The sequence below is a fragment of the Danio rerio genome, chromosome 10 (assembly GCF_052040795.2).
Source record: "Danio rerio strain M-AB ecotype USA chromosome 10, GRCz13ab, whole genome shotgun sequence".
In the NCBI taxonomy this organism is placed as follows: Eukaryota; Metazoa; Chordata; class Actinopteri; order Cypriniformes; family Danionidae; genus Danio; species Danio rerio.
Genome location: NC_141030.1, coordinates 6,676,413 through 6,696,025, shown reverse-complemented (window position 1 = coordinate 6,696,025; position 19,613 = coordinate 6,676,413). Strand labels below are relative to the sequence as shown.

Here is a 19,613-nt window from a genome sequence, read left to right as displayed (position 1 = left end):
TGGGGGGTTTTGGGGTTGAATGTTTACAAAAGTGTTCAAAAAAGAAAAGCAGGAATTGGACATTTGTATACAACGAATGCTTTCCACTTGTGTTCAATAAATAAAGTTTATAAAAAAAAAAAATACAGTACAAATGGTAAAATAGTGAAATGTTATTGAGCTATAAAATATCAGTTTAAAAGTAGTTTGTAGTTTGATTTAATAATTTATTCCACTGATTTTAGAGATGAATTTGCAGCTTTAATACTCCAGAGTCACAGGATCCTTCAGAAATCACTCTAATTCATTTTCTTTTCGAATACTACTTGGGACTAAAGTGGGCCACTTATAAGTATACTTAGCAAATTTCGAGTGCACAATTATTATAGATTTTTTGCATATAAACTGCAATAGTGAACTTATGTTCATACTGATAATTTAACTTTAATTAGTTAAAGATTAGTAACCAGAGCTTGAAATCAGCTTTTGCAACTCTCTGGTCAACTTCTGCTGAATTAATAACTGTAAATCAAAGTTCTCAGTTTAGGTATAAAAATGATCAAATCAGATTCTGAATAAATGAACGCCTTCAGTTTGATTTTCGGTTTTGCCTTCATCTCCCTGACTACATGCAGATTTCTAGAACCTTTTGCAGCCAATATGCCCAGTGTGTAGTTTTGCGTTTTCAAACAGTAGATTTGCACCTGCATTTTAATACTTGAAATTTATGTTTAGCTATATACTCTGTAAGTAGATTTGGAGTCAATTGCTTTGAACACTCTGGAATAGGTCCAATTCCATTCATGTTTTATTTATGTTTTATTTATTTCATGTAGTACTTTTACTTATACCCTCAGTTAGCAATTTTGGTTTTAAAAATGTTGCTTTTAAGTTATATAACATTGTTTTGTCATGTCTTTAGACGATAAACGTTATTATTAATTATTTATTCATTTATTTTTTGCCATAAGAGCATTTCTCAAAATGTTTTCAAAATGTTTCAGGCTCATGTTACTTTAGTGTTTTTAAAACATTGTTTAAAACATAGAGATCGTTCCATCCACATTATACTAAAGTTGTAGAAACTTTCTCTATCGTTCTCAATAGGTTTATAATAAAACATTATTGCTTAGGGTTTTTAGATGATTCATTTTTATTTTTTATTTTTTTGGACAATGTATTAACATTATTTTTTGGTTATAGTAAAGTTGGCGACGTAGTGGCCTCACAGCAAGAAGGTCACTGGGTTGCTGGTTCGAACCTTGGCTCAGTTGACGTTTCTGTGTGGAGTTTGCATGTTCTCCCTGCGTTTGTGTGGGTTTCCTCTGGGTGCTCTGGTTTCCCCCACAGTGCAAAGACATGCTGTACAGGTGAATTGGGTAGGCTAAATTGTCCGTAGTGTATAAGTGTGTGTGTGTGTAGATGTTTCCTAGAGATGGGTTGCGGCTGGAAGGGCATCCGCTGCGTAAAAACGTGCTGGTTGGCGGTTCATTAATTCAGGGTGTCGACCCTGGATTAATAAAGGGACTAAGCTGAAAAGAAAATGAATGAATGAATATAGTAAAGTTACTCAAAATGTTTTCATAATGTTTGCCATGAAAATCTGCTAAAACGACTTCAGTCAGACATGGGTTAGAGCAGTGGTTCTCAATTCCAGTTCGCGGGCTCCCCTGCTCTCACATTTTGTATATCTCCCTTATTTGACGCACAAGGATCCGTTCATGGATCTCTCTGTTAACAGGCTGATGGTCTGAATCAGGTGTAAGTATGGAAGACATACAAAATGTGCAGGACCCAGGACCGGAATTGAGAACTACTGGATTAAAAACAAAGCAAAAATGTTTTTATTTAAACAATCCTACAGGATGATACCTGTTACACACACAAAACACACGGAGTGAATGTATAAAAGACTGGGTTTTAGTCTTTCCAACTGTCAGTTTTACACCCCTCAGTGCACATACGCTCACATTTGTGCCAAACTCCAGGAAAGCTACATTTCTGGTGGGAAAGAAATGATCTTGTTGTGCTTTTCTAACTCATGAGTGCTGTGTGTGACTCTGGCCTTGGCCGGTACATTCTGATTCTGTCTGCGTTCAACAAAATATGTTGTTCATCCAGATGTCAATTCAATTTCCCCTCACACATTTCAGTCTCATGTTACTTAAATGTTCTCAGAACGTTGCTTAAAACCTTCTCAATTCATTATAAATTAATATTCTAGGAAAATGGTAATATATAAAAACATATTATTATTATTCCTTTCTTTCAACCTTACAAGAACATGATTGTAAATATGTTATGCGCATTTGCTAACATTTAAAAAACTTTTGGTCCCACTTTATATTAAGTGTCCTTAACTACTATGTACTTACATCAAAACATAAATACAATGTACTTACTGTGTTTATAATGTATTTGAGAACACTTGTGGTGCTTTTCAGTTGGGATAGAGGTTGGGTTATGGACCGGTTTGGTGGTATGGGTAGGTTTAAGGGTGGGTTAAGGTGTAAGGGATGGTCAAATTTACAAATGTAATTACAGGAGTTTGTTACAGATGTAATTACATACATGTATTTAATCAAGCATAAGTACACAGTAAATACATGTATTTACACAATAAGTACATTGTAACAAACTATTAATTCCTGTGTAAGTACATATTAGTTAAGGCCACTTAATATAAAGTGGGAACAAACTTTTAACAAATGTTTTGAGAACATTCCCTGTTAGCCGGCTCTCCATCAAAACCACAAGCATACTCTTCAGTCAGAATGAGTCAGGTAAACTTAATCGCAGTTTTAAATACTATCATGGGAAGCGTATACAAATAGTAGACTGAAAGCTTTTTGTTTAAAAAACTATACTAATAACAAACTTCAGCAAACTTCTTTCTCTGTGAAGGATTTCATCATTTGACAAAATGGACGTCTTTTGAATAACTGGTCCAATTCTATAATTCTGCAGTCGCTGTAGTTAAATTAGTAAGACTGTGTTTAAGTTGGTTTGTACAAACATTCAACAATTGTTTTGCAAACTAGTATGAAATCAGCTATTCAGCTATATTTGGGACTTGTGGAGCTGCGCATTGTTGGATTTGCTTTTCAGTTTTGGGGCTTTCAGCAGTGACATTTACATTACACTGAACTGAACTTCAACTGTGAAAACTGGACTGAAGCAGTTTCAATTTACTAGAACTTGATCCATGTTAAGCTGCTTTGACTCAATCTACATTATAAAAGTGCTATAGCAATGAAGAATTGTATTGAATATTATAATATTCCAGCGCACTACTTGTAACGTTCAATACGGTCTTTTCAGAGCCGTCCAGACACAAGCAAAGATGAAAAAACTGTGAGAACAGGTTTTGTTATTGTGAGTGAAAGACTGAGATAGCGGACAGTATCTTTTCTTATTCACACACATCAGCGCACTCACACAATCCCTCCTTCATGGAGCGCAGTGAATGTGAGCTTTATGTGCAGCAGTACAGACGCCAGGCAGATTTCAGCATTCGCTGCTCACGTGCATCAGACCTAATGCCTCAGTCCACTATAAGAGAACCTGCTGCGCATACAATAACATACAAAAAGTAGACTTTGTTACAGCTAAAATATAAAAGTATAAATATATGAAATATAAAAAATAAATATTAATCTAATGTAATTTAAATCAAAACTATTGTGATAAAAAAATGGATTCACATAAAGTAAAAATACGTGGTGTGAAGTAACAAATTACAAATATTGTAAAATATAAAATTTTCGTTGCCTCGAGTACATTTTTTTGTGCTGTATCAGTACTTTTGCTACACTATTTTCCTTCAACCTGCAGTCGCTACTTTATTTTTTCTTGTCTGGCTGAGTAGAAAACCTGCCTAATCTTGTGATTACAGTCCAATCAAATCACACAGATAGTAAATACTAAATGACCTCATTTAGTATGCCCTTCCAGCTGCAACTCATCACCGGGAAACATCCATACACACTCATTCACAAACATACACTACGGACAATTTTAGCTTACTCAATTCACCTGTACCGCATGTCTTTGGACTTCTGGGGGAAACTGGAGCACCCGGAGGAAACCCATGCGAACAGTGGGAGAGCTTGCAAACTCCTCACAGAAACGTCAACTGACCCAGCCGAGGCTCAAACCAGCGATCTTCTTGCTGTGAGGTGAAAGTGCTTCCCACTGCACCACCATGCTGCCTCCTTTAAATATTTATTTATTTATTCATTTATTTTTCACTAAAATCAAAGTAAAGTTGTATTTTGGATTAAACTATAATAAATACATGTCAGGTTGGGATATGCTATTGCCATGTAAAATATCTGCGGGTGCTTTCAGAATGGCTATAAATGCCACGCAAAATGGTAATCAAACTCACAATAAAAAATACGTTCATTTATTTTCCTTCGGCTTAGTCCCTTTATTCATCAGGGCTCGCCACAGTGGAATGAACCTCCAACTTATATGTTTTACATTGTAGGTGCCCTTCCAGCTGCCACCCAGTAATAGTAAACACCCATACGCACTCATACAAACACATACATAGACTAAGGCCAATTTTATTCATTCATTCATTTTCTTTTCGGCTTAGTCCTTTTATTAATCTAGGGTCGCCACAGCAGAATGAACCACCAACTTTTCCAGCACATGTTTTATGCAATGAATGCCCTTCCAGCTGCAACCCATCTCTGAGAAATTCACACTCATACACTACAGACAATTTAACTTATCAATTCACCTGTACCGCATGTCTTTGGACTGTGGGGGAAACCCACACCAACATGGGGAGCACATGCAAACTCCAGACAGAAATGTCAACTGACCCAGCTGGGACACAAACCAGCGACCTTCTTGCTGTAAACCGCCGTGTCGCCAGAAATACAAAAAATTTAATTAAATAAAAAAACAAATACTGCAGGATTGAAGTAAAAATATAACTCAGAGACAGACGAATGCTTTGAATTTTTACCTATAAGTGGTTTCTTTTTTGCTTTAAGAGAAATTGAATAAAATATTTTATAATCACGAAACATAATTTTTCACTTAATCCAATATAAAAAATACTTTAAAACCAAGACAGTTTCACTTATTTCAGTGTAAGAAGAAAAAAAGCATGCTGCTGGCCAAATCCAGAAATACTAAATACAAACACTTAAGAAAAGACATTTCTGACCATGTTTAACTGTTTATGGTCATAATTAATTTTATTAATCCGGGGTCACCACAGCGGAATGAACCGCCAACTTATCCAGCACATTTTTACACAGCGGATGCCCTTCCAGCCGCAACCCATCTCTGGGAAACATTCACACACACACTCATACACTACAGACAATTTAGCCTACCCAATTCACCTGTACCACATGTCTTTGGACTGTGGGGGAAATCGGAGAACTCAGAGGAAACCCACGCGAACGCAGTGAGAACATGCAAACTCCACACAGAAACGCCAACTGACCCAGCCGAGGCTCGAACCTGCGACCCAGCGACCTTCTTGCTGTGAGGCGACAGCACTACCTACTGCGTCACTGCGTCGCCCTAAGGTCATAATATGAATCATAATTACTTGTTCAAGTGTTTGAGTTTAAGGTTTTACTTTTATTAAGCCAGGCTTATGCAAAATACTTCACAAATTTTGTTAAGCTGTTCTTAAACATGTAAAAACATGTAGATTTCCAGCGAGTGCCTCTAAAAAGCTTGTACAGTTTTCTCAGAAATGGTTAAATGTGGCAGAGTTTTATTATCTTGCTTCATCCACATATCGGGATGACTGATGAGTATCTCTAAAATGTTGTTGCTTTATTGAGTTAACTGATAGTGGTGAAGATAAAGTGATGATAACAATGCTGAATCAACCACGCTCATTTACTGTGGTCAAAGGGTTTTAAGGATAAACATTGCATCGTGCAAGAAATCCTGTGGATGTAGGTATTGATATTGTGCCCTGTAATCAGAATCTGTGGGGAAAAAAGAATGAAAGACGTTTGTTATTGAACTTGAAGGGATATTTCACCCAAAAATGAAAAACATCTCACTATTTACTCTCTTTGAAGTGGTTCCTAACCTTTATGGGATGAAAAACAAAAAGAAGAGGTTTGGAACAATGTTGAAAACCTGTAACCATTGACTTCCATAGTAGGGAAAAACAAAAAACTTTTAAACTGTTCCTTTAAAAGTCTAAAACTCTTTGCTGTTACTGCAGTTACAGCAATATCAGAAGCATTTAAAAAGTTAAATAATACAACAATGAAACAATATATGACTCTGAACCACAGAAGCAGTTCATTCATTCATTCATTCATTCATGTTCTTTTCAGCTTAGTCCCTTTATTAATCCGTGGTTGCCACAGCGGAATGAACCGCCAACTTATCCAGTAGGTTTTTACGCAAGGGATGCCCTTCCAGCCGCAACCCATCTCTGGGAAGCATCCACACACACTCATTTACACCCATACACTACTGACAATTCAGCTTACCCAATTCACCTGTACAGCATGTCTTTGGACTGTGGGGGAAACCGGAGCACCCGGAGGAAACCCACCCGAACGCAGGGAGAACATGCAAACTCCACACAGAAATGCCAGCAGAGGCTCAAACCACTGCGTCGCCGCTGTCCATTTAGGAAATTATAATAGACATTTATACTAATGAGTCCTGGCTGGATCAGTTGGCGTTTTTGTGTGGAGTTTGCATGTTCTCCCTGTGTTACGGGGGTTTCCACTGGGTGCTCCGGTTTCCCCCACAGTCCAAAGACATGCGCTATTGGTGAATTGAATTGAATAAATTGGCATGCGTGTGAATGCAAGAGTGTAAGGGTGTTTCCCAGTACTGGGTTGTAGCTGGAAGGGCATCCACTGTGTAAAACATATGCTGAAATGGTTGGTGGATCATTCCACTGTTGCGACCCCTTATAAATAAGCGACTAATCCGAAAGGAAATTGAATGAATGTAAAGGACAGTATTTGGCTGAGATACAGATATTTTAAAAAATCTGAAATTAGAGAAAATGGTCTTTAAATTTGTCCAGATTAAGTTCTTAGCAATGCATATTATGTTTTGATAGTCTGCATTTAATATAGGACATACTAAATATCTTCCTGGAACATTATATTTACTTAATATTCTATTGATTTAAGTATGAAGAAAAACCTATGATTTTAAAACCCTACAATTTATTTAGGCTATAGTCATAACTATACACATGCAACATACAGTTGAAGTCAGAATTTTTAGCCCCCCTGTTTATTTTTTTCCCCGATTTCTGTTTAACGGAGAGCAGATAATTTCAACACATTTCTAATCATAATAGTTAATAGTTAATAATTATTAATCTCTAATAGTTGATTTATTTTATCTTTGTCATGATGAAAGTACATAGTATTTGACTAGATATTGTTCAAGACACTTCTATACAGCTTAAAGTGACATTTAAAGGCTTAACTAGGTTAACTAGGCAGGTTAGGGTTATTAGGCAAGTTATTGTATAACAATGGTTTGTTCTGTAGATTATCGAAAAAACATATTGCTTAAAAGAGCTAACAATTTTGACCTTAAAATGGCTATTAGAAATTAAAAACTGCTTTTATTCTAGCCAAAATAAAACAAATAAGACTTTCTCCAGAAGAAAAAATATTATCAGACATACTGTGAATATTTCCTTGCTCTGTTAATCGTCATTTGGGAAATATTTAAAAAAGAAAAAAAACTATGGCGGGCTAATAATTCTGAATTCAACTGTAAGTCTCATATGTGCAAATATCTGACATAGACATGTCTATTATAACTAAATGTCATCCAACTACAACACAAACCATGTTTGAGAATCAAGTCTCAATGCCTTGTTTTCTTGACATATTTTTTTTTTCTTTTTACAGGTTCTTCTCATCAGCATCACTGGGGTTACCAAGGTAAATATATTATTGTAACTACCCAGAGTCACCTTCAGCATAGATTTTTTTTCCTGACATTTTTGTATATAACTCACACTTACAAGTGGAGCAAAGCAGACATGTCTATAGGATAGAGTTTCTCTAGTACAATACACTGATAAACTGCATTACCTGCTTTTTCTTTTCAAGAGTTCACACTTAGCTGATGATTGATTATAAAGCTTGTTTGGCATGCAGTTCAGGGAGAGAGCCCTGAGCTCATAAGATCCTCGAGCTCGGGGCTTCCTCCCATTTGCAGGGTGAGTGGGGAGTTTGAGCTCAGGTAGGTCTCGAGAACTCCCCTGTTGTAGTAGCTAACGAACAGATAGTAATTGCTCTTAGATGACTACTTACTAGGGAGCATGTCTATGGTGCTGATTTGGATTAGTCAATTAAATTAAGATGCATGTTTTTGGACGGTGGGAGAAAACCGGGGAACCTGGTGGAAACCCACGGAGAAAACATGTAAACTCTGCACAGAAACGTCGGCTGGCTTGGTAAGGACTAGAACCAGTATCGTTCTTGCTGTGGGGCTACTGTGCCACTCATCTAGGAAAGGAGGAGTAGGGGTGGAAGGGGGGATTCTCTCAGATGGCTGTTATATGGAAGTTAGGGTATTTATATTGGCTTAGGAATCATCTGATTGGTGAATAATAAATTGACTTATGCTGGACCGACCACAAGCAATCATAAGCACATGATCCTCTCGAAATTAGTTTATAAATAAACTTCACTTAGTTTAATTTGGAATGATATACAGTATATAATAATAATTCAATATTTACATATACAGCCAACCCCAAATTATTAAAACCCCAGGAAAATTCTAACTTAAAGTTAAAAGGTAACAGGTTCAAGACCCAGCTGGGTCAGTTGGTGTTTCTGTGTGGAGTTTGCATGTTCTCTCATGTGTTTGCGTGGGTTTTTTCCGGTTGCTCCCATTTCCCACCCAGTCCAAAGACATGTGGTATAGGTGAATTGGGTAAGCTAAATTGTCCGTAGTTTTTGGGTATGGATGTTTTCCAGTTATGGGTTGCAGCTGAAAGGGCATCCGCTGCGTAAAACATGGTGGATTAGTTAGCGGTTCATTCCGCTGTGGTGACCCCAGATTAATTAAGAGACTAAGCCGAAAAGAAAATAAATTAATGAATGTAAAAAAAAAGTTGTTTAAAATGTCCAAAATTATTCATACCCTTCTTAGTGATCAACAAAAAAGGGATTTTACCGCAATTAAACACCTCCTATAATTGCTGAACAGCTTTTTGCATGTCTCCACTGGTATTTCTGCCCATTCATTTTTAGCGATGAGCTCCAATTCTGTCAGGTTGAAAGATTTTCTTGCCATCACCCTGATCTTTAGCTCCTTCCACGGATTCTCAATTGGATTTAAGTCAGGACTCTGGCTGGGCCACTGCAAAATCTTAATATTTTAGTCTGCTAATCATTTTTTCAGCAATTTTGCTGTGTGTTATTGTGCTGAAATGCCCACTGGTGCCCAAGACCAAGTTTCTCTGCAAACTGCCTAATGCCAGAATTTTGATGTATTGCTCCTTTTTCATGGTAACTGCTAATATCAATATTATTAGTCCCCTTGAGAAATTATTGTTATATATAAGAAATAATTATTTTACATAGAATAATTATTATTTGTCTTCAACTGTCATTTTCTTAGATGATATAAAACATGTTAATGAGTATCCTTGCAATAACATGATTGTGTTATGAAGCTGTGCGGAATACACTGCTAGTTGGTCTAGTGCAGTAGTTCTTAAACTGTGGTACGTGTACCACTAGTGGTACGCAGGCTTCCTTCTAGTGGTATGCGGAGATATCAAATGTGTCATGTATATGCTCCATATATTTCAAATTTATCAAAAATGATTTATATATGAAAATGACATATAATAATATTTATTATATGACATATACCCTATGTTTCTGAGGTCCAGGCAACATTTCCAGGTGTTCATGAATGGGCTACTATATGTTAATACTTTACATTTAAGTACAGAACTTTTCTTTGTACTTTTTACGAACATTAACCTACCATTTTTAACTTTTAAAAGAACATTTTAATTTAAATGTTGACATTTTCAGTTTGTTTGTTTACATAAGCACAGTACAGTGTTTACGTTCCAACTATTTATGATCAGGCTGACAATAAGACATTTTCTTAATAATAGTGATTAGTCTGCCACCTTTTAGAACTGTGCAGAGCTATAGCTGCTTTACTGGGCCTACTACACCACTGTATTTCAATACTGCTCATTATGGTGGTACTTGGAGAGACAATTGTTTTCTGAGGTGGTACTTGATGAAAAAAGTTTGAGAACCGCTGATCTAGTGTACTGAATTTAGACAATAAAGCTGCGGTCACACTGGGCTTTTCCTCCCATAGACTTCCATTCATACGCACACGAATGCATCAGACCGGAAACGCAGGGTCATGCGTCAACTCTGACCTGCGAAATCGCATCACTTGAGTGCGTGAGACCAATTGAGGATCAAAACATGACCTCTCTGGACAGAAATTTAAAATATGGAGCAATCGCTGACTTTTTTTAATGTCTAATAATCTTGTTTATTCCCGCCCCTTTTCGCACCGCAGTATGGCAGAATTTCGCACGGACAAACTCTAGTTTGACCGCAGCTTAATAAAGATGAATGCAGCATTTAAATAATTAATTAACAGTGCATTAAAATCAGGATATACCACTCTTCAAAGGGCACTTCAGGCTCAGAGTAAAACACTCATGGACACCATATTGAAGTGTCGTTCAAACCAAACAATTATTATTCCATTAATAAGCTCCTTATTTGTACTTTATAGGTTTCCTACAAGGCACTATAAAGGAAACTAAATATCTAAATAAAGTAATACAATTAAATACTTTAAATAATTAAACATGGCTGTTGTGTGTTAATGTTTTTCATTGTGTGCTTCAGATCAGGACGCATGGTTATCTGCATTTGAACACTGTGGTGGGAAATCTCAGTCTCCAATCAACATTGACACTCATAAGGTTTTGCATGAGCCCCGACTGCCCCCCATTCAGCTGGATGGTTACGATCTTACAGGCTCACACTCTCTGACCCTCCTCAACAATGGACACACATGTAAGTCAAGACCCGTTCACAACAAACACTACACGTTCAATATATTCTATATATATATATATATATATATATATATATATATATATATATATATATATATATATATATATATATATATATATACTAAAACTATATATATATATAGTTGAAGTCAGAATTATTAGCCCCCCTGAATTATTAGGGTCCCTGTTTATTTTTTTCCCCAATTTCTGTTTAACAGAGGGAAGATTGTTTTAGCACATTTCTAAGCATAATAGTTTTAATAATTCATTTCTAATAACTGATTTATTTTATCTTTGCCATGATGACAGTAAATAATATTTTACTAGATATTTTTCAAGACACTTCTATACAGCTTAAAGTGCATTTAAAGGCTTAACTGGGTTAATAAGGTGAACTAGGCAGGTTAGGTTAATTAGGCAAGTTATTGTATAACAATGGTTTGTTCTGGAGATTATCAAAAAAAATTGCTTAAAGGGGCTAATAATTTTGTCCCAAAAATGTTTTTTTAAAAATTAATAACTGCCTTTATTGTAGCCGAAATAAAACAAATAAGACTTTCTCCAAAAGAAAAAATATTATCAGACACTGTGAAAATTTCCTTGCTCTGTTAATCATCATTTGGGAAATATTTAAAATAGAAAAAATATATATATATATATATAGTTTTTTTTTATTTATTTTTATTTTTTATTTATTCAGCTGTTATTATTCCAGTAGTTGTGTTTTTCCCTTTAAAGTTGTCAGTTTCAACACATGATATTGTGATAGATGACCACAGTGCACACAAAAAATAAGTTGTTTCCCCTTTTTTTTCAAATTTAAAGGGATTCACCCCAAAAAATTAAAACATTCCTTCTCATACTCAGGCGATTCTCAACTTTTATAAACTTCTTAATTCCTTTGAAAACAAAACAAGATACTCTGTAGAATTTTGGAAACCAGCGGCCATTGACATCCTTCCATGATTAGTCTTTAGTTGTTACGTTTTGTGGCTATGAAAGCTCTTCTATTTTCCTTCTGTTGGTGAATGAAAGAGGTCTGAAGTGTCTGTTTTCTGTTCTTCTGTCAGTGCAGTTGAGTCTGCCCAGCAGCATGCGCATCAGGAGGGGATTTGATCACGTTTATGTCGCAGCTCAGCTTCACTTTCACTGGGGAACCACAGAGGTTCCTCGTTCAGAGCACACCATAGACAACATACACTACCCTGCGGAGGTGAGCAGAGAAACACACTGCTTAACACAATGCCTCTCAATGACCTATAGCTGCTTTCACACTTGCAGAATTTTCTGGAAACCTACTTTACATACAAGAGAGAGTTCACTCAAAAATAAAAAGCCTGTCATAATTTTCTCATCCTCCACTTGTTTACCTCCTAGGTAGCAAAGAATTCTGGCCCAGATTTGGCCTAAAGCTGGCACAAGTCATTTTTTGGATTAGTCAATTAACTTAAGTTACATGTTTTTGGACGGTGGGAGGAAACCGGGGAACCTGGGGGAAACTTACGTGAGAGCGGGGAGAACGTGTCACCACATACTAGCTATTGGTGGAGTGGAGAGACAATGATAGAGCCAATTTGGTGGAAGGGGATGATTGGGCGGCCATGATCGTAAGGGCCGATAGAGGGACTTTGGCCAGGACACCGGGGTTACACCCCTGCTCTTTCTTGAGAAGTGGCATGGGATATTTAATGACGAGTCGGACCTCGGTTTAACGTCTCATCCGGAAGACGAGGCCCACTGACAGTGTAGTGTCCCCTTCACTTTTACTGGAGCATTAGGACTCACACAGACCACAGGTTGAGCGCCCCCTGCTGGCCTCACTAACACCACTTCCAACAGCAGCCTAGTGTTCCTTAGTGGTCTCCCATCTAGGTACTGACCAGGCTCAGCCCTGCTTAGCTTCAGTGAGTAACAAGTCTTGGGCTACAGGGTGACATGGCTGTGACAAAGTGGTTTAGGAGTCGTCTGATTGGTGAATCATAAATTGAATAATGCGAGGCAAGCAATAATGCGAGCAATCGTAAGCATGTGATCCTCTCGAAATTAGCTTATAAATAAACTTCACTTATTTGCCCTGTGCACATCTTGCGCTCTCCTGCTGCACCTTGTGTTTTGACGAATTTTGCATGTTTTTTGAATTTTTGTTTGTATAAATTAAATGTGAGTATAAATGTGAAAAACATACAGAATTATTAGTGAATGAGTCCCATTGGCCTATTAGTGCTGTTGAAAGCGATTAGTTGACTTTTTCATAAAGTGCGTGAGCCCACAGCCTTAAAGTTATTAAGTAATAAACTTAAGTTTTGTTACAAGTTGTTTACACACTTTTTCAAGTAAAAAGATAAAGTCTGCTTGTTGCTTTTAAGCAAGTGTGCCGCAAGCCTACGTTTGAGTGAAGGTTTCGGCCGTTAGATCGCCCCCTGGGGGCTGGCTGCAGTACAAGTCATAAAGCCCGCCTCCTCCGTGTTAATGAAGGAGACTTGAGCCCAAATAAAAAAAAATATTACACTTGCAATAAAATGTCCCGAAAGATAGTTCTGGTCGATTAAGGTACTGGTAATTGTGCTGAAATAGGTGCAGATCTTCATTTTTGTGAACAGTTTGTTTTTAGCAGTTATTTAATGCTGGGCGTGTCATCGTGATTGACAGCTGTGATTGACAGTTTCTCAAAGCGCGGCGTCTGAGCTTCGGCAGGAGACTGAAGTGTTATTATTCGATTTCTGTGTTATTTTACCATGACAAAATGAGTTCAGCAGTAAACTACAGTTTCTGACATACATGATCCTGGTGGAACACTGTTTATTCGCTAAGTTCAGGGCTTTTTTCGGGCTTTATTAGTTTGCTGATACACGCCTAGCCACCCAGATAGCAAAACACAGTTCCGGCTAGATTCTCGCCTGCCGGAGACTTATCTCTTAGAGCTCAGACTGACTAATGTTACCTCTGCTGGACCTACTCCGGATGCCTGGACTCACTACCCAATTCCAGCCCGAGTCAATCGAGCCAGATGCGGCGGCCGAGCGAGCCGGTGTTGGCGCTGCCGCATGCGAGCCGGAATCAGCCCGCGACGCCGCGAGTAAGTTATGCGCTGCGGCCTGGAGCTGGCGCGATTGAATATATAAAACCCTCATATTTGTTAACGTTATTACATCCATTTGTGTTGATATGACAGCAAACGCATGCTGAGAAGTTCGGGGGGCGTAGTTGATTTTACATAAAGCGTTTGATTGGAAGCTCGACTCTGCTCATTTTCGCGGCTCCTCCTCTGGCTCCATCAGACAATCCTTCTGCGCATGTCTGGCTCCAATTTCAGCAGTCTTTTGCGACAGTTTGTGCCCGTCAAGCAGGCGTTTTGCCCTCAAGGCGTTCAATGGGAAAAAGGGCTGTCGCGTCGTCCATATTTTTTACAGTCATTGCTTTTAAGGCAATGTAATAAAATAAAGTAACTAACTATTTACAGTAAGATGTTAAAAGATGTTTCGTGTTAAATGTAAGGTGGAAATGGAAGATTACACTTATTTTTTATGGAATTGTCATGTTATTAAAACTTATTGGTCCCTTTTTATGAGCCGTATGTTTGGACTTCAACTACAGTTGGATCCATTGCCTTCAATTTTAGGTCTGCCGATTGGATGTTTGCCTGACAAATTCACTAATCGCTTATTTGACATTTTAGCCTTCGCTGCCAAGATAAATATACTGATAAACTGGATCAGTGATCAGTGAAACCCCCATCCTTAAAAGGGTGGCACAATATTATTAGGGAAATGATTCCCTTAGGATTCCTTACCTGTGTCATTCATATGTCCACTAAGGCTTTTCATCAAGTCCGGACTCCTTACTTGGACTTTATTGATGTTTCTTTAAGCTGAATTTGAGTTATGGTGTGTCATAACTGAATTTGTGTATTTTATTTTATTTATTTACTTACTATTTTTATTGCTATTATGCTATTATTTATTTATTATAATATTTTATGTATGTATGTATTCTGTTTATTAATTTATTCAGTTTTTCTTTAGCTTTGCGTTGTTAAAATAGGCATTGTCTGTTGGTTTGTTTTCAATGTGTTTTGTGATTAATAGTTAGAATTTTGATAAAAAGAAGCAATAAAAAAGATGTTTCACCTCCCTAGATTTCCGTTAAATAATTCAATTCGTTTATATAAAAAATCACACAAAACGGCTGTCACAACCCTAGTCATAAGTGATTAAATCATTGTGTAATGTGTGACACATTGCATAAGCAAATGCTTAGACAATTTCCTCATTTCCTCAGATCCACGTGGTCCATTATAACTCCAAATACGCAAATCTGACGGAGGCAGCTAGTAAAGCTGATGGATTGGCAGTGTTAGGAGGATTCATAGCTGTAAGTCCTTAAGCCTTTTTATGACTACAATAAAGTTTTCCAACAGAATGTGGTTTGACCACTGCCTACAAAGTCTTTGCGATACATTGGTTAGCATTTCCTTTTGACTGTTTTCCAACAGATTGGCCTTCATGAAAATGACAACTATGAAAAGATCCTGTCTGCTTTATCAGACGTCAGCACAGAGGGTAAGACACGGGAAAGAACATAAAAAGATGCTGGAAGACATTCATCTAACCTGATCTAATGGTCTTCTTTCAGAGTCTCTCACTGTGATTCCTGGTTTTAATGTGCGCCACCTTCTGCCGAACAGCTTGGAGAGGTTTTATAGGTACAGCGGGTCTCTGACGACCCCTCCTTGTCTGCAGACGGTCAGCTGGACTCTCTTCAATGACTCCATCAGAGTATCCAGAAGACAGGTTAGACTCTCATCTTCAAGGCCTCCAATGTAGGCCTTTTAAGAAGATGTAATTGGTAATTGGTAACAGGTAATTGGTTAAAACAAAGATAGACAATTCTAAATATTTACGTCAATGCGTGTTCGTATCTGAATCCCGATAGGGATGGTGACAGGAGGCTTGGGTCAGGTCGCCCGTAGACAGTTAAGAGCTAGTCTCAGACATGTAGAACTGACCTATCGGATGCATTTCCACACGCAAGAGACAATCTGTTATAAAAACCCAAGGTTGTTTCTTCATACTCTCAGCTGTCTTATCAAACTAGTTTCAAAACTGGTATAAACAGCCTTCAGACTGCTGTCTTCTTACTACACACAAGGTCTATTTTGCATAAAAAGGAAATCACTTTAAAAAGAACTAAAAAAGTAAAGTTTGTACAGAAACTTTATGGTGGCTTGAGAAAGCCTAGTCTGAAAGTTTGAAGTAGTTTTAATGTTTAAATAATTGAAGGAGTTTTTAAGAAGCTTGAAAAACATGGGATAGATGAGTATATATATATAGGTTTCTAGTATAGATTGGCATGTTTCTAGCTAAGCAGTTGACAGGGGGTTGAGTGGTTGCTAAGGTGTTCCTAGGTGGTTGCTAAGGTGTTCTGAGTAGTTGCTAGGCAGTTGCTGACATAAATTAGCATGGTTCTAGTATGAATTAGCATGTTGTTAGCATAAATTAAAATGTTGTTAGCATGGTTCTAGTATGAATTAATGTTGCTAGCATGTTTTTAGTATAAACTAGCATGTTGTTAGCATGAATTTAGTATAAACTAGCATGTTAGTATGTTTGTTAGTATGGTTCTAGTATGGAGTGGGATATTGTTAGTACAGTTGAAACCAGAAGTTTACATACACTCTAAGAAAAGGAACATAACCAGTTTTAAAAAAAAAACATCTGATGGTAAATCATACTAAACGTTTACTATTTTAGGTCTGTTAGGATTACCTAAATGATTTACAATTGCTAAATGCCAGAACAGTGCAAGAGATTTATTTATTTTCTTTTTTTTTTTTTGAGGATTTTGTATTATTTCTAGACAGTCAAAAGTTTACATACATTTCCTTGGCATTTTTAGCTTTGCTTTTAAACTGTATAATTTTGGTCAGATGTTTTGGGTATCCTTCCAAAAGGCTTCTCACAATAGTTTGAAGGAATTTTGGCCCATTCCTCCATACAGAATTTGTGTAACTGAGTCAGATTTGTTGGCTGTCTTACTCACACAAGCTTTTTCAACTCTGCCCACAAATTTTCTATAGGATTGAGATCAGGGCTTTGTGATGGCCACTCCAAAACATTCACTCTGTTGTCCTTAAAAGCACATTTGAACTAATTTGGCAGTATGCTTAGGGTCATGGTCTGTGTGGAAGACCCATTGGTGGCAAAGTTTTAATTTCCTGGCTGATGTCTTGAGATGTTGCTTCAGTATTTCTACATAATGTTCTTTCTTCATGATGCCATCTATGCTGTGAAGTGGATCAGTCCCTCCTGCAGCAAAACAGCCCCACAACATGATGCTGCCACCCACATACTTCACAGTTGGGATTGTGTTCTTTGGCTTATAAGCTTCCCTCTTTGTCCTCCAAATGTAACACTGGTCATTATGGCCAAACAGTTCAATCTTAGTTCCATCACACCAAAGGACATGTCTCCAAAAATGATTTTCCCCCAGTGTAATTTAGCTAATTGTAATCCAATTCAGTTAACTCAAATGTTGTCAATTAGCCAATCAGAGCCTTCCAAAACCTTGACATCATCATCTGAGCTTTTTCAGAGGCATATTAATCTTATTAGATGTAAACTTGACTTTCAAAAAAAGTTATTACAGTTTCTCAAAAAATATCTATCTTATTATTCTGCTATTAAGCATAACAGAAACTAATGTGATAACCCTAACCTACCTAAAAGAGAAAAAGTTTAGTCACATAATGGTTATGTGCCTTTTTATACAGTGTATGTAAACTTCTGATTTCAACTGTATGTTTCTAGTATGGTTTGGTATGTTTCTAGTATGGATTGGTATCTTGTTAGTATTTGTCTAATTTAGATTAGTATATTATAAGTACATATTGGTATGTTGTTAGTATGTCCTACGTAAAGTCAATGGCAGATTATTTTACAATGGAAGTCTATGGGACAGTTGCTAGGGTGCTGTAAGTGGTTGCTAGGGTGTGGTTAGTAAGTTGAAAAGTCATCAGTGATTGGCAGATTGGTAGTCTGAATTAAATGATCAAATTCTGTATGACAGTTTAACGCAAATTTATGAGGTCACAAAGTTTGGTCCAATGTTAAGTCAATGAGACTTTTCAGAGTTTTCCGGGTCAGAAAACCGAAAGTCGGATCAGTTGGAAAAGAAATAGCAACTTATTTGAGTATAGTTTGGAGGTTTGGAGTAAGTTTGGTTGTTGTAGTTTGAACGGTCTAGGAGGAGATGCGTTCTTAAAACAGTCTAAGAAAAAGAAGAAGAAGAAGAAGAAGCAGAAAAAGAGGAAGAAGACGGAAGAATAATACGTTTATGTAGTATAACAGTATTTTGGCTTTCTCAAGCCACCATAATTAAGACATAATAATAATAATAATATCAAAATCACTTTAGACAGTATTAACACATAGCAATACAAATATTAAAATAGTTGTTCAGTTGTTTTCAATTATTAAGACCTTCAGTTCCACTCGAGGTCTCCATGACCTCTGACCTAGTTTGGTGGCTGAAAATAGAGTAACAAAGAGACAGGCAAATGCACTGAACATTTTTATATTAAGCAATGTGTTAACCTTATTCCTTATTCAAATAATCACATTAATAAAGTTATGAGAAAATGGATTAATGTTGATCCATGCTGGGACAGATTGAAAGGATGAAATCTAAATCCATCAGTGGACACACTATACCTACACTAGGGTTGGGTATCGTTTTTTTTTTTTTTTCTATACCGGTGCTAAATCGATACTTTTAAAACGGTGCCGGTGCCAAAATGGTGCCTGAACCCATACTTTTTAGACAAAAAATTAATCAATAAAAAAACAGTTATATATATATAATTATAATTGAACAATATAAATATATTTATAATACATTTAAAATAAACATCAATTCATATTTCATTTATTGGAATTGCATTGATATATTTCTTTTGATCATTTGTTTGTTTGCATGAATGCAAGATTTGCATTATGCTATTAACATTACATCAGCTTACTACTGACCTGTGGTGAAAAGGCTGTCATCAAAATCAGGGAGCACCTTTTTTCTGGGTTTGGGGCTTGTGACTACTTTTACATGGACATCAGTGATCTAATGATTTGCCTTTATCTGAATGAGACAATAATATGATTCAGGTGTTCACATTAGCTGCTATTGGAATGTTACATTCATGATTCCCAGTTACATGTTATAGCACATAGATCCATCATTGTCTTTGCGTCACCAGCCTATAAATGTTTCCTCCACAGTTTGTGTCTGTGGTCCTTTAAGATAATCAAAAATCACTGTTTGCGTGGTAGAATCTTGATCAGAGTATTGTCTTTTAATCAGAGAATTGGTGTCCATGTAAACGTACTCAGATAATGTCAGATGATGTCACAAGCTGTTAAAGACAGTCCATTTCTCACCTTTAAGTTGATTCCATGAGCCCTCACATTTCAGAAGTTTGACGTGTTTCTCCCTTACACGCAACTTTTGTAAAACATCTGCTGCATGTTGGTGTGTCAGAATCCGTGATCATGCGTGTTAATGAAGTGAGTCGCTCGCTGCATGC

General features: G+C 36.9%; 2 protein-coding genes across 5 annotated transcripts in view; one reads left to right on the top strand and one right to left on the bottom strand.

The window, feature by feature from the left end:
* The window catches only part of tln1 (talin 1), a 1,269,505-nt gene that overhangs the window by 939,630 nt on the left and 310,262 nt on the right, over positions 1 to 19,613 (bottom strand). The gene's annotated exons all lie outside the window — the stretch shown is intronic.
* The window catches only part of ca9 (carbonic anhydrase 9), a 31,840-nt gene that overhangs the window by 6,200 nt on the left and 6,027 nt on the right, over positions 1 to 19,613 (top strand). For 2 of the 4 annotated variants that reach the window (XM_087270151.1, XM_087270150.1), the window contains exons 2-7: positions 7,866 to 7,898; positions 10,866 to 11,036; positions 12,114 to 12,251; positions 15,317 to 15,409; positions 15,531 to 15,597; positions 15,671 to 15,828. In XM_087270151.1, coding sequence (XP_087126277.1) covers positions 11,025 to 11,036; positions 12,114 to 12,251; positions 15,317 to 15,409; positions 15,531 to 15,597; positions 15,671 to 15,828 — 468 coding nt within the window. In that variant the 5' untranslated portion in view covers positions 7,866 to 7,898; positions 10,866 to 11,024. Of the gene's footprint in view, positions 1 to 7,865; positions 7,899 to 10,865; positions 11,037 to 12,108; positions 12,252 to 15,316; positions 15,410 to 15,530; positions 15,598 to 15,670; positions 15,829 to 19,613 lie in introns of all 4 variants that reach the window. The other 2 variants (XM_087270149.1, XM_087270148.1) reach the window with 1 other exon arrangement.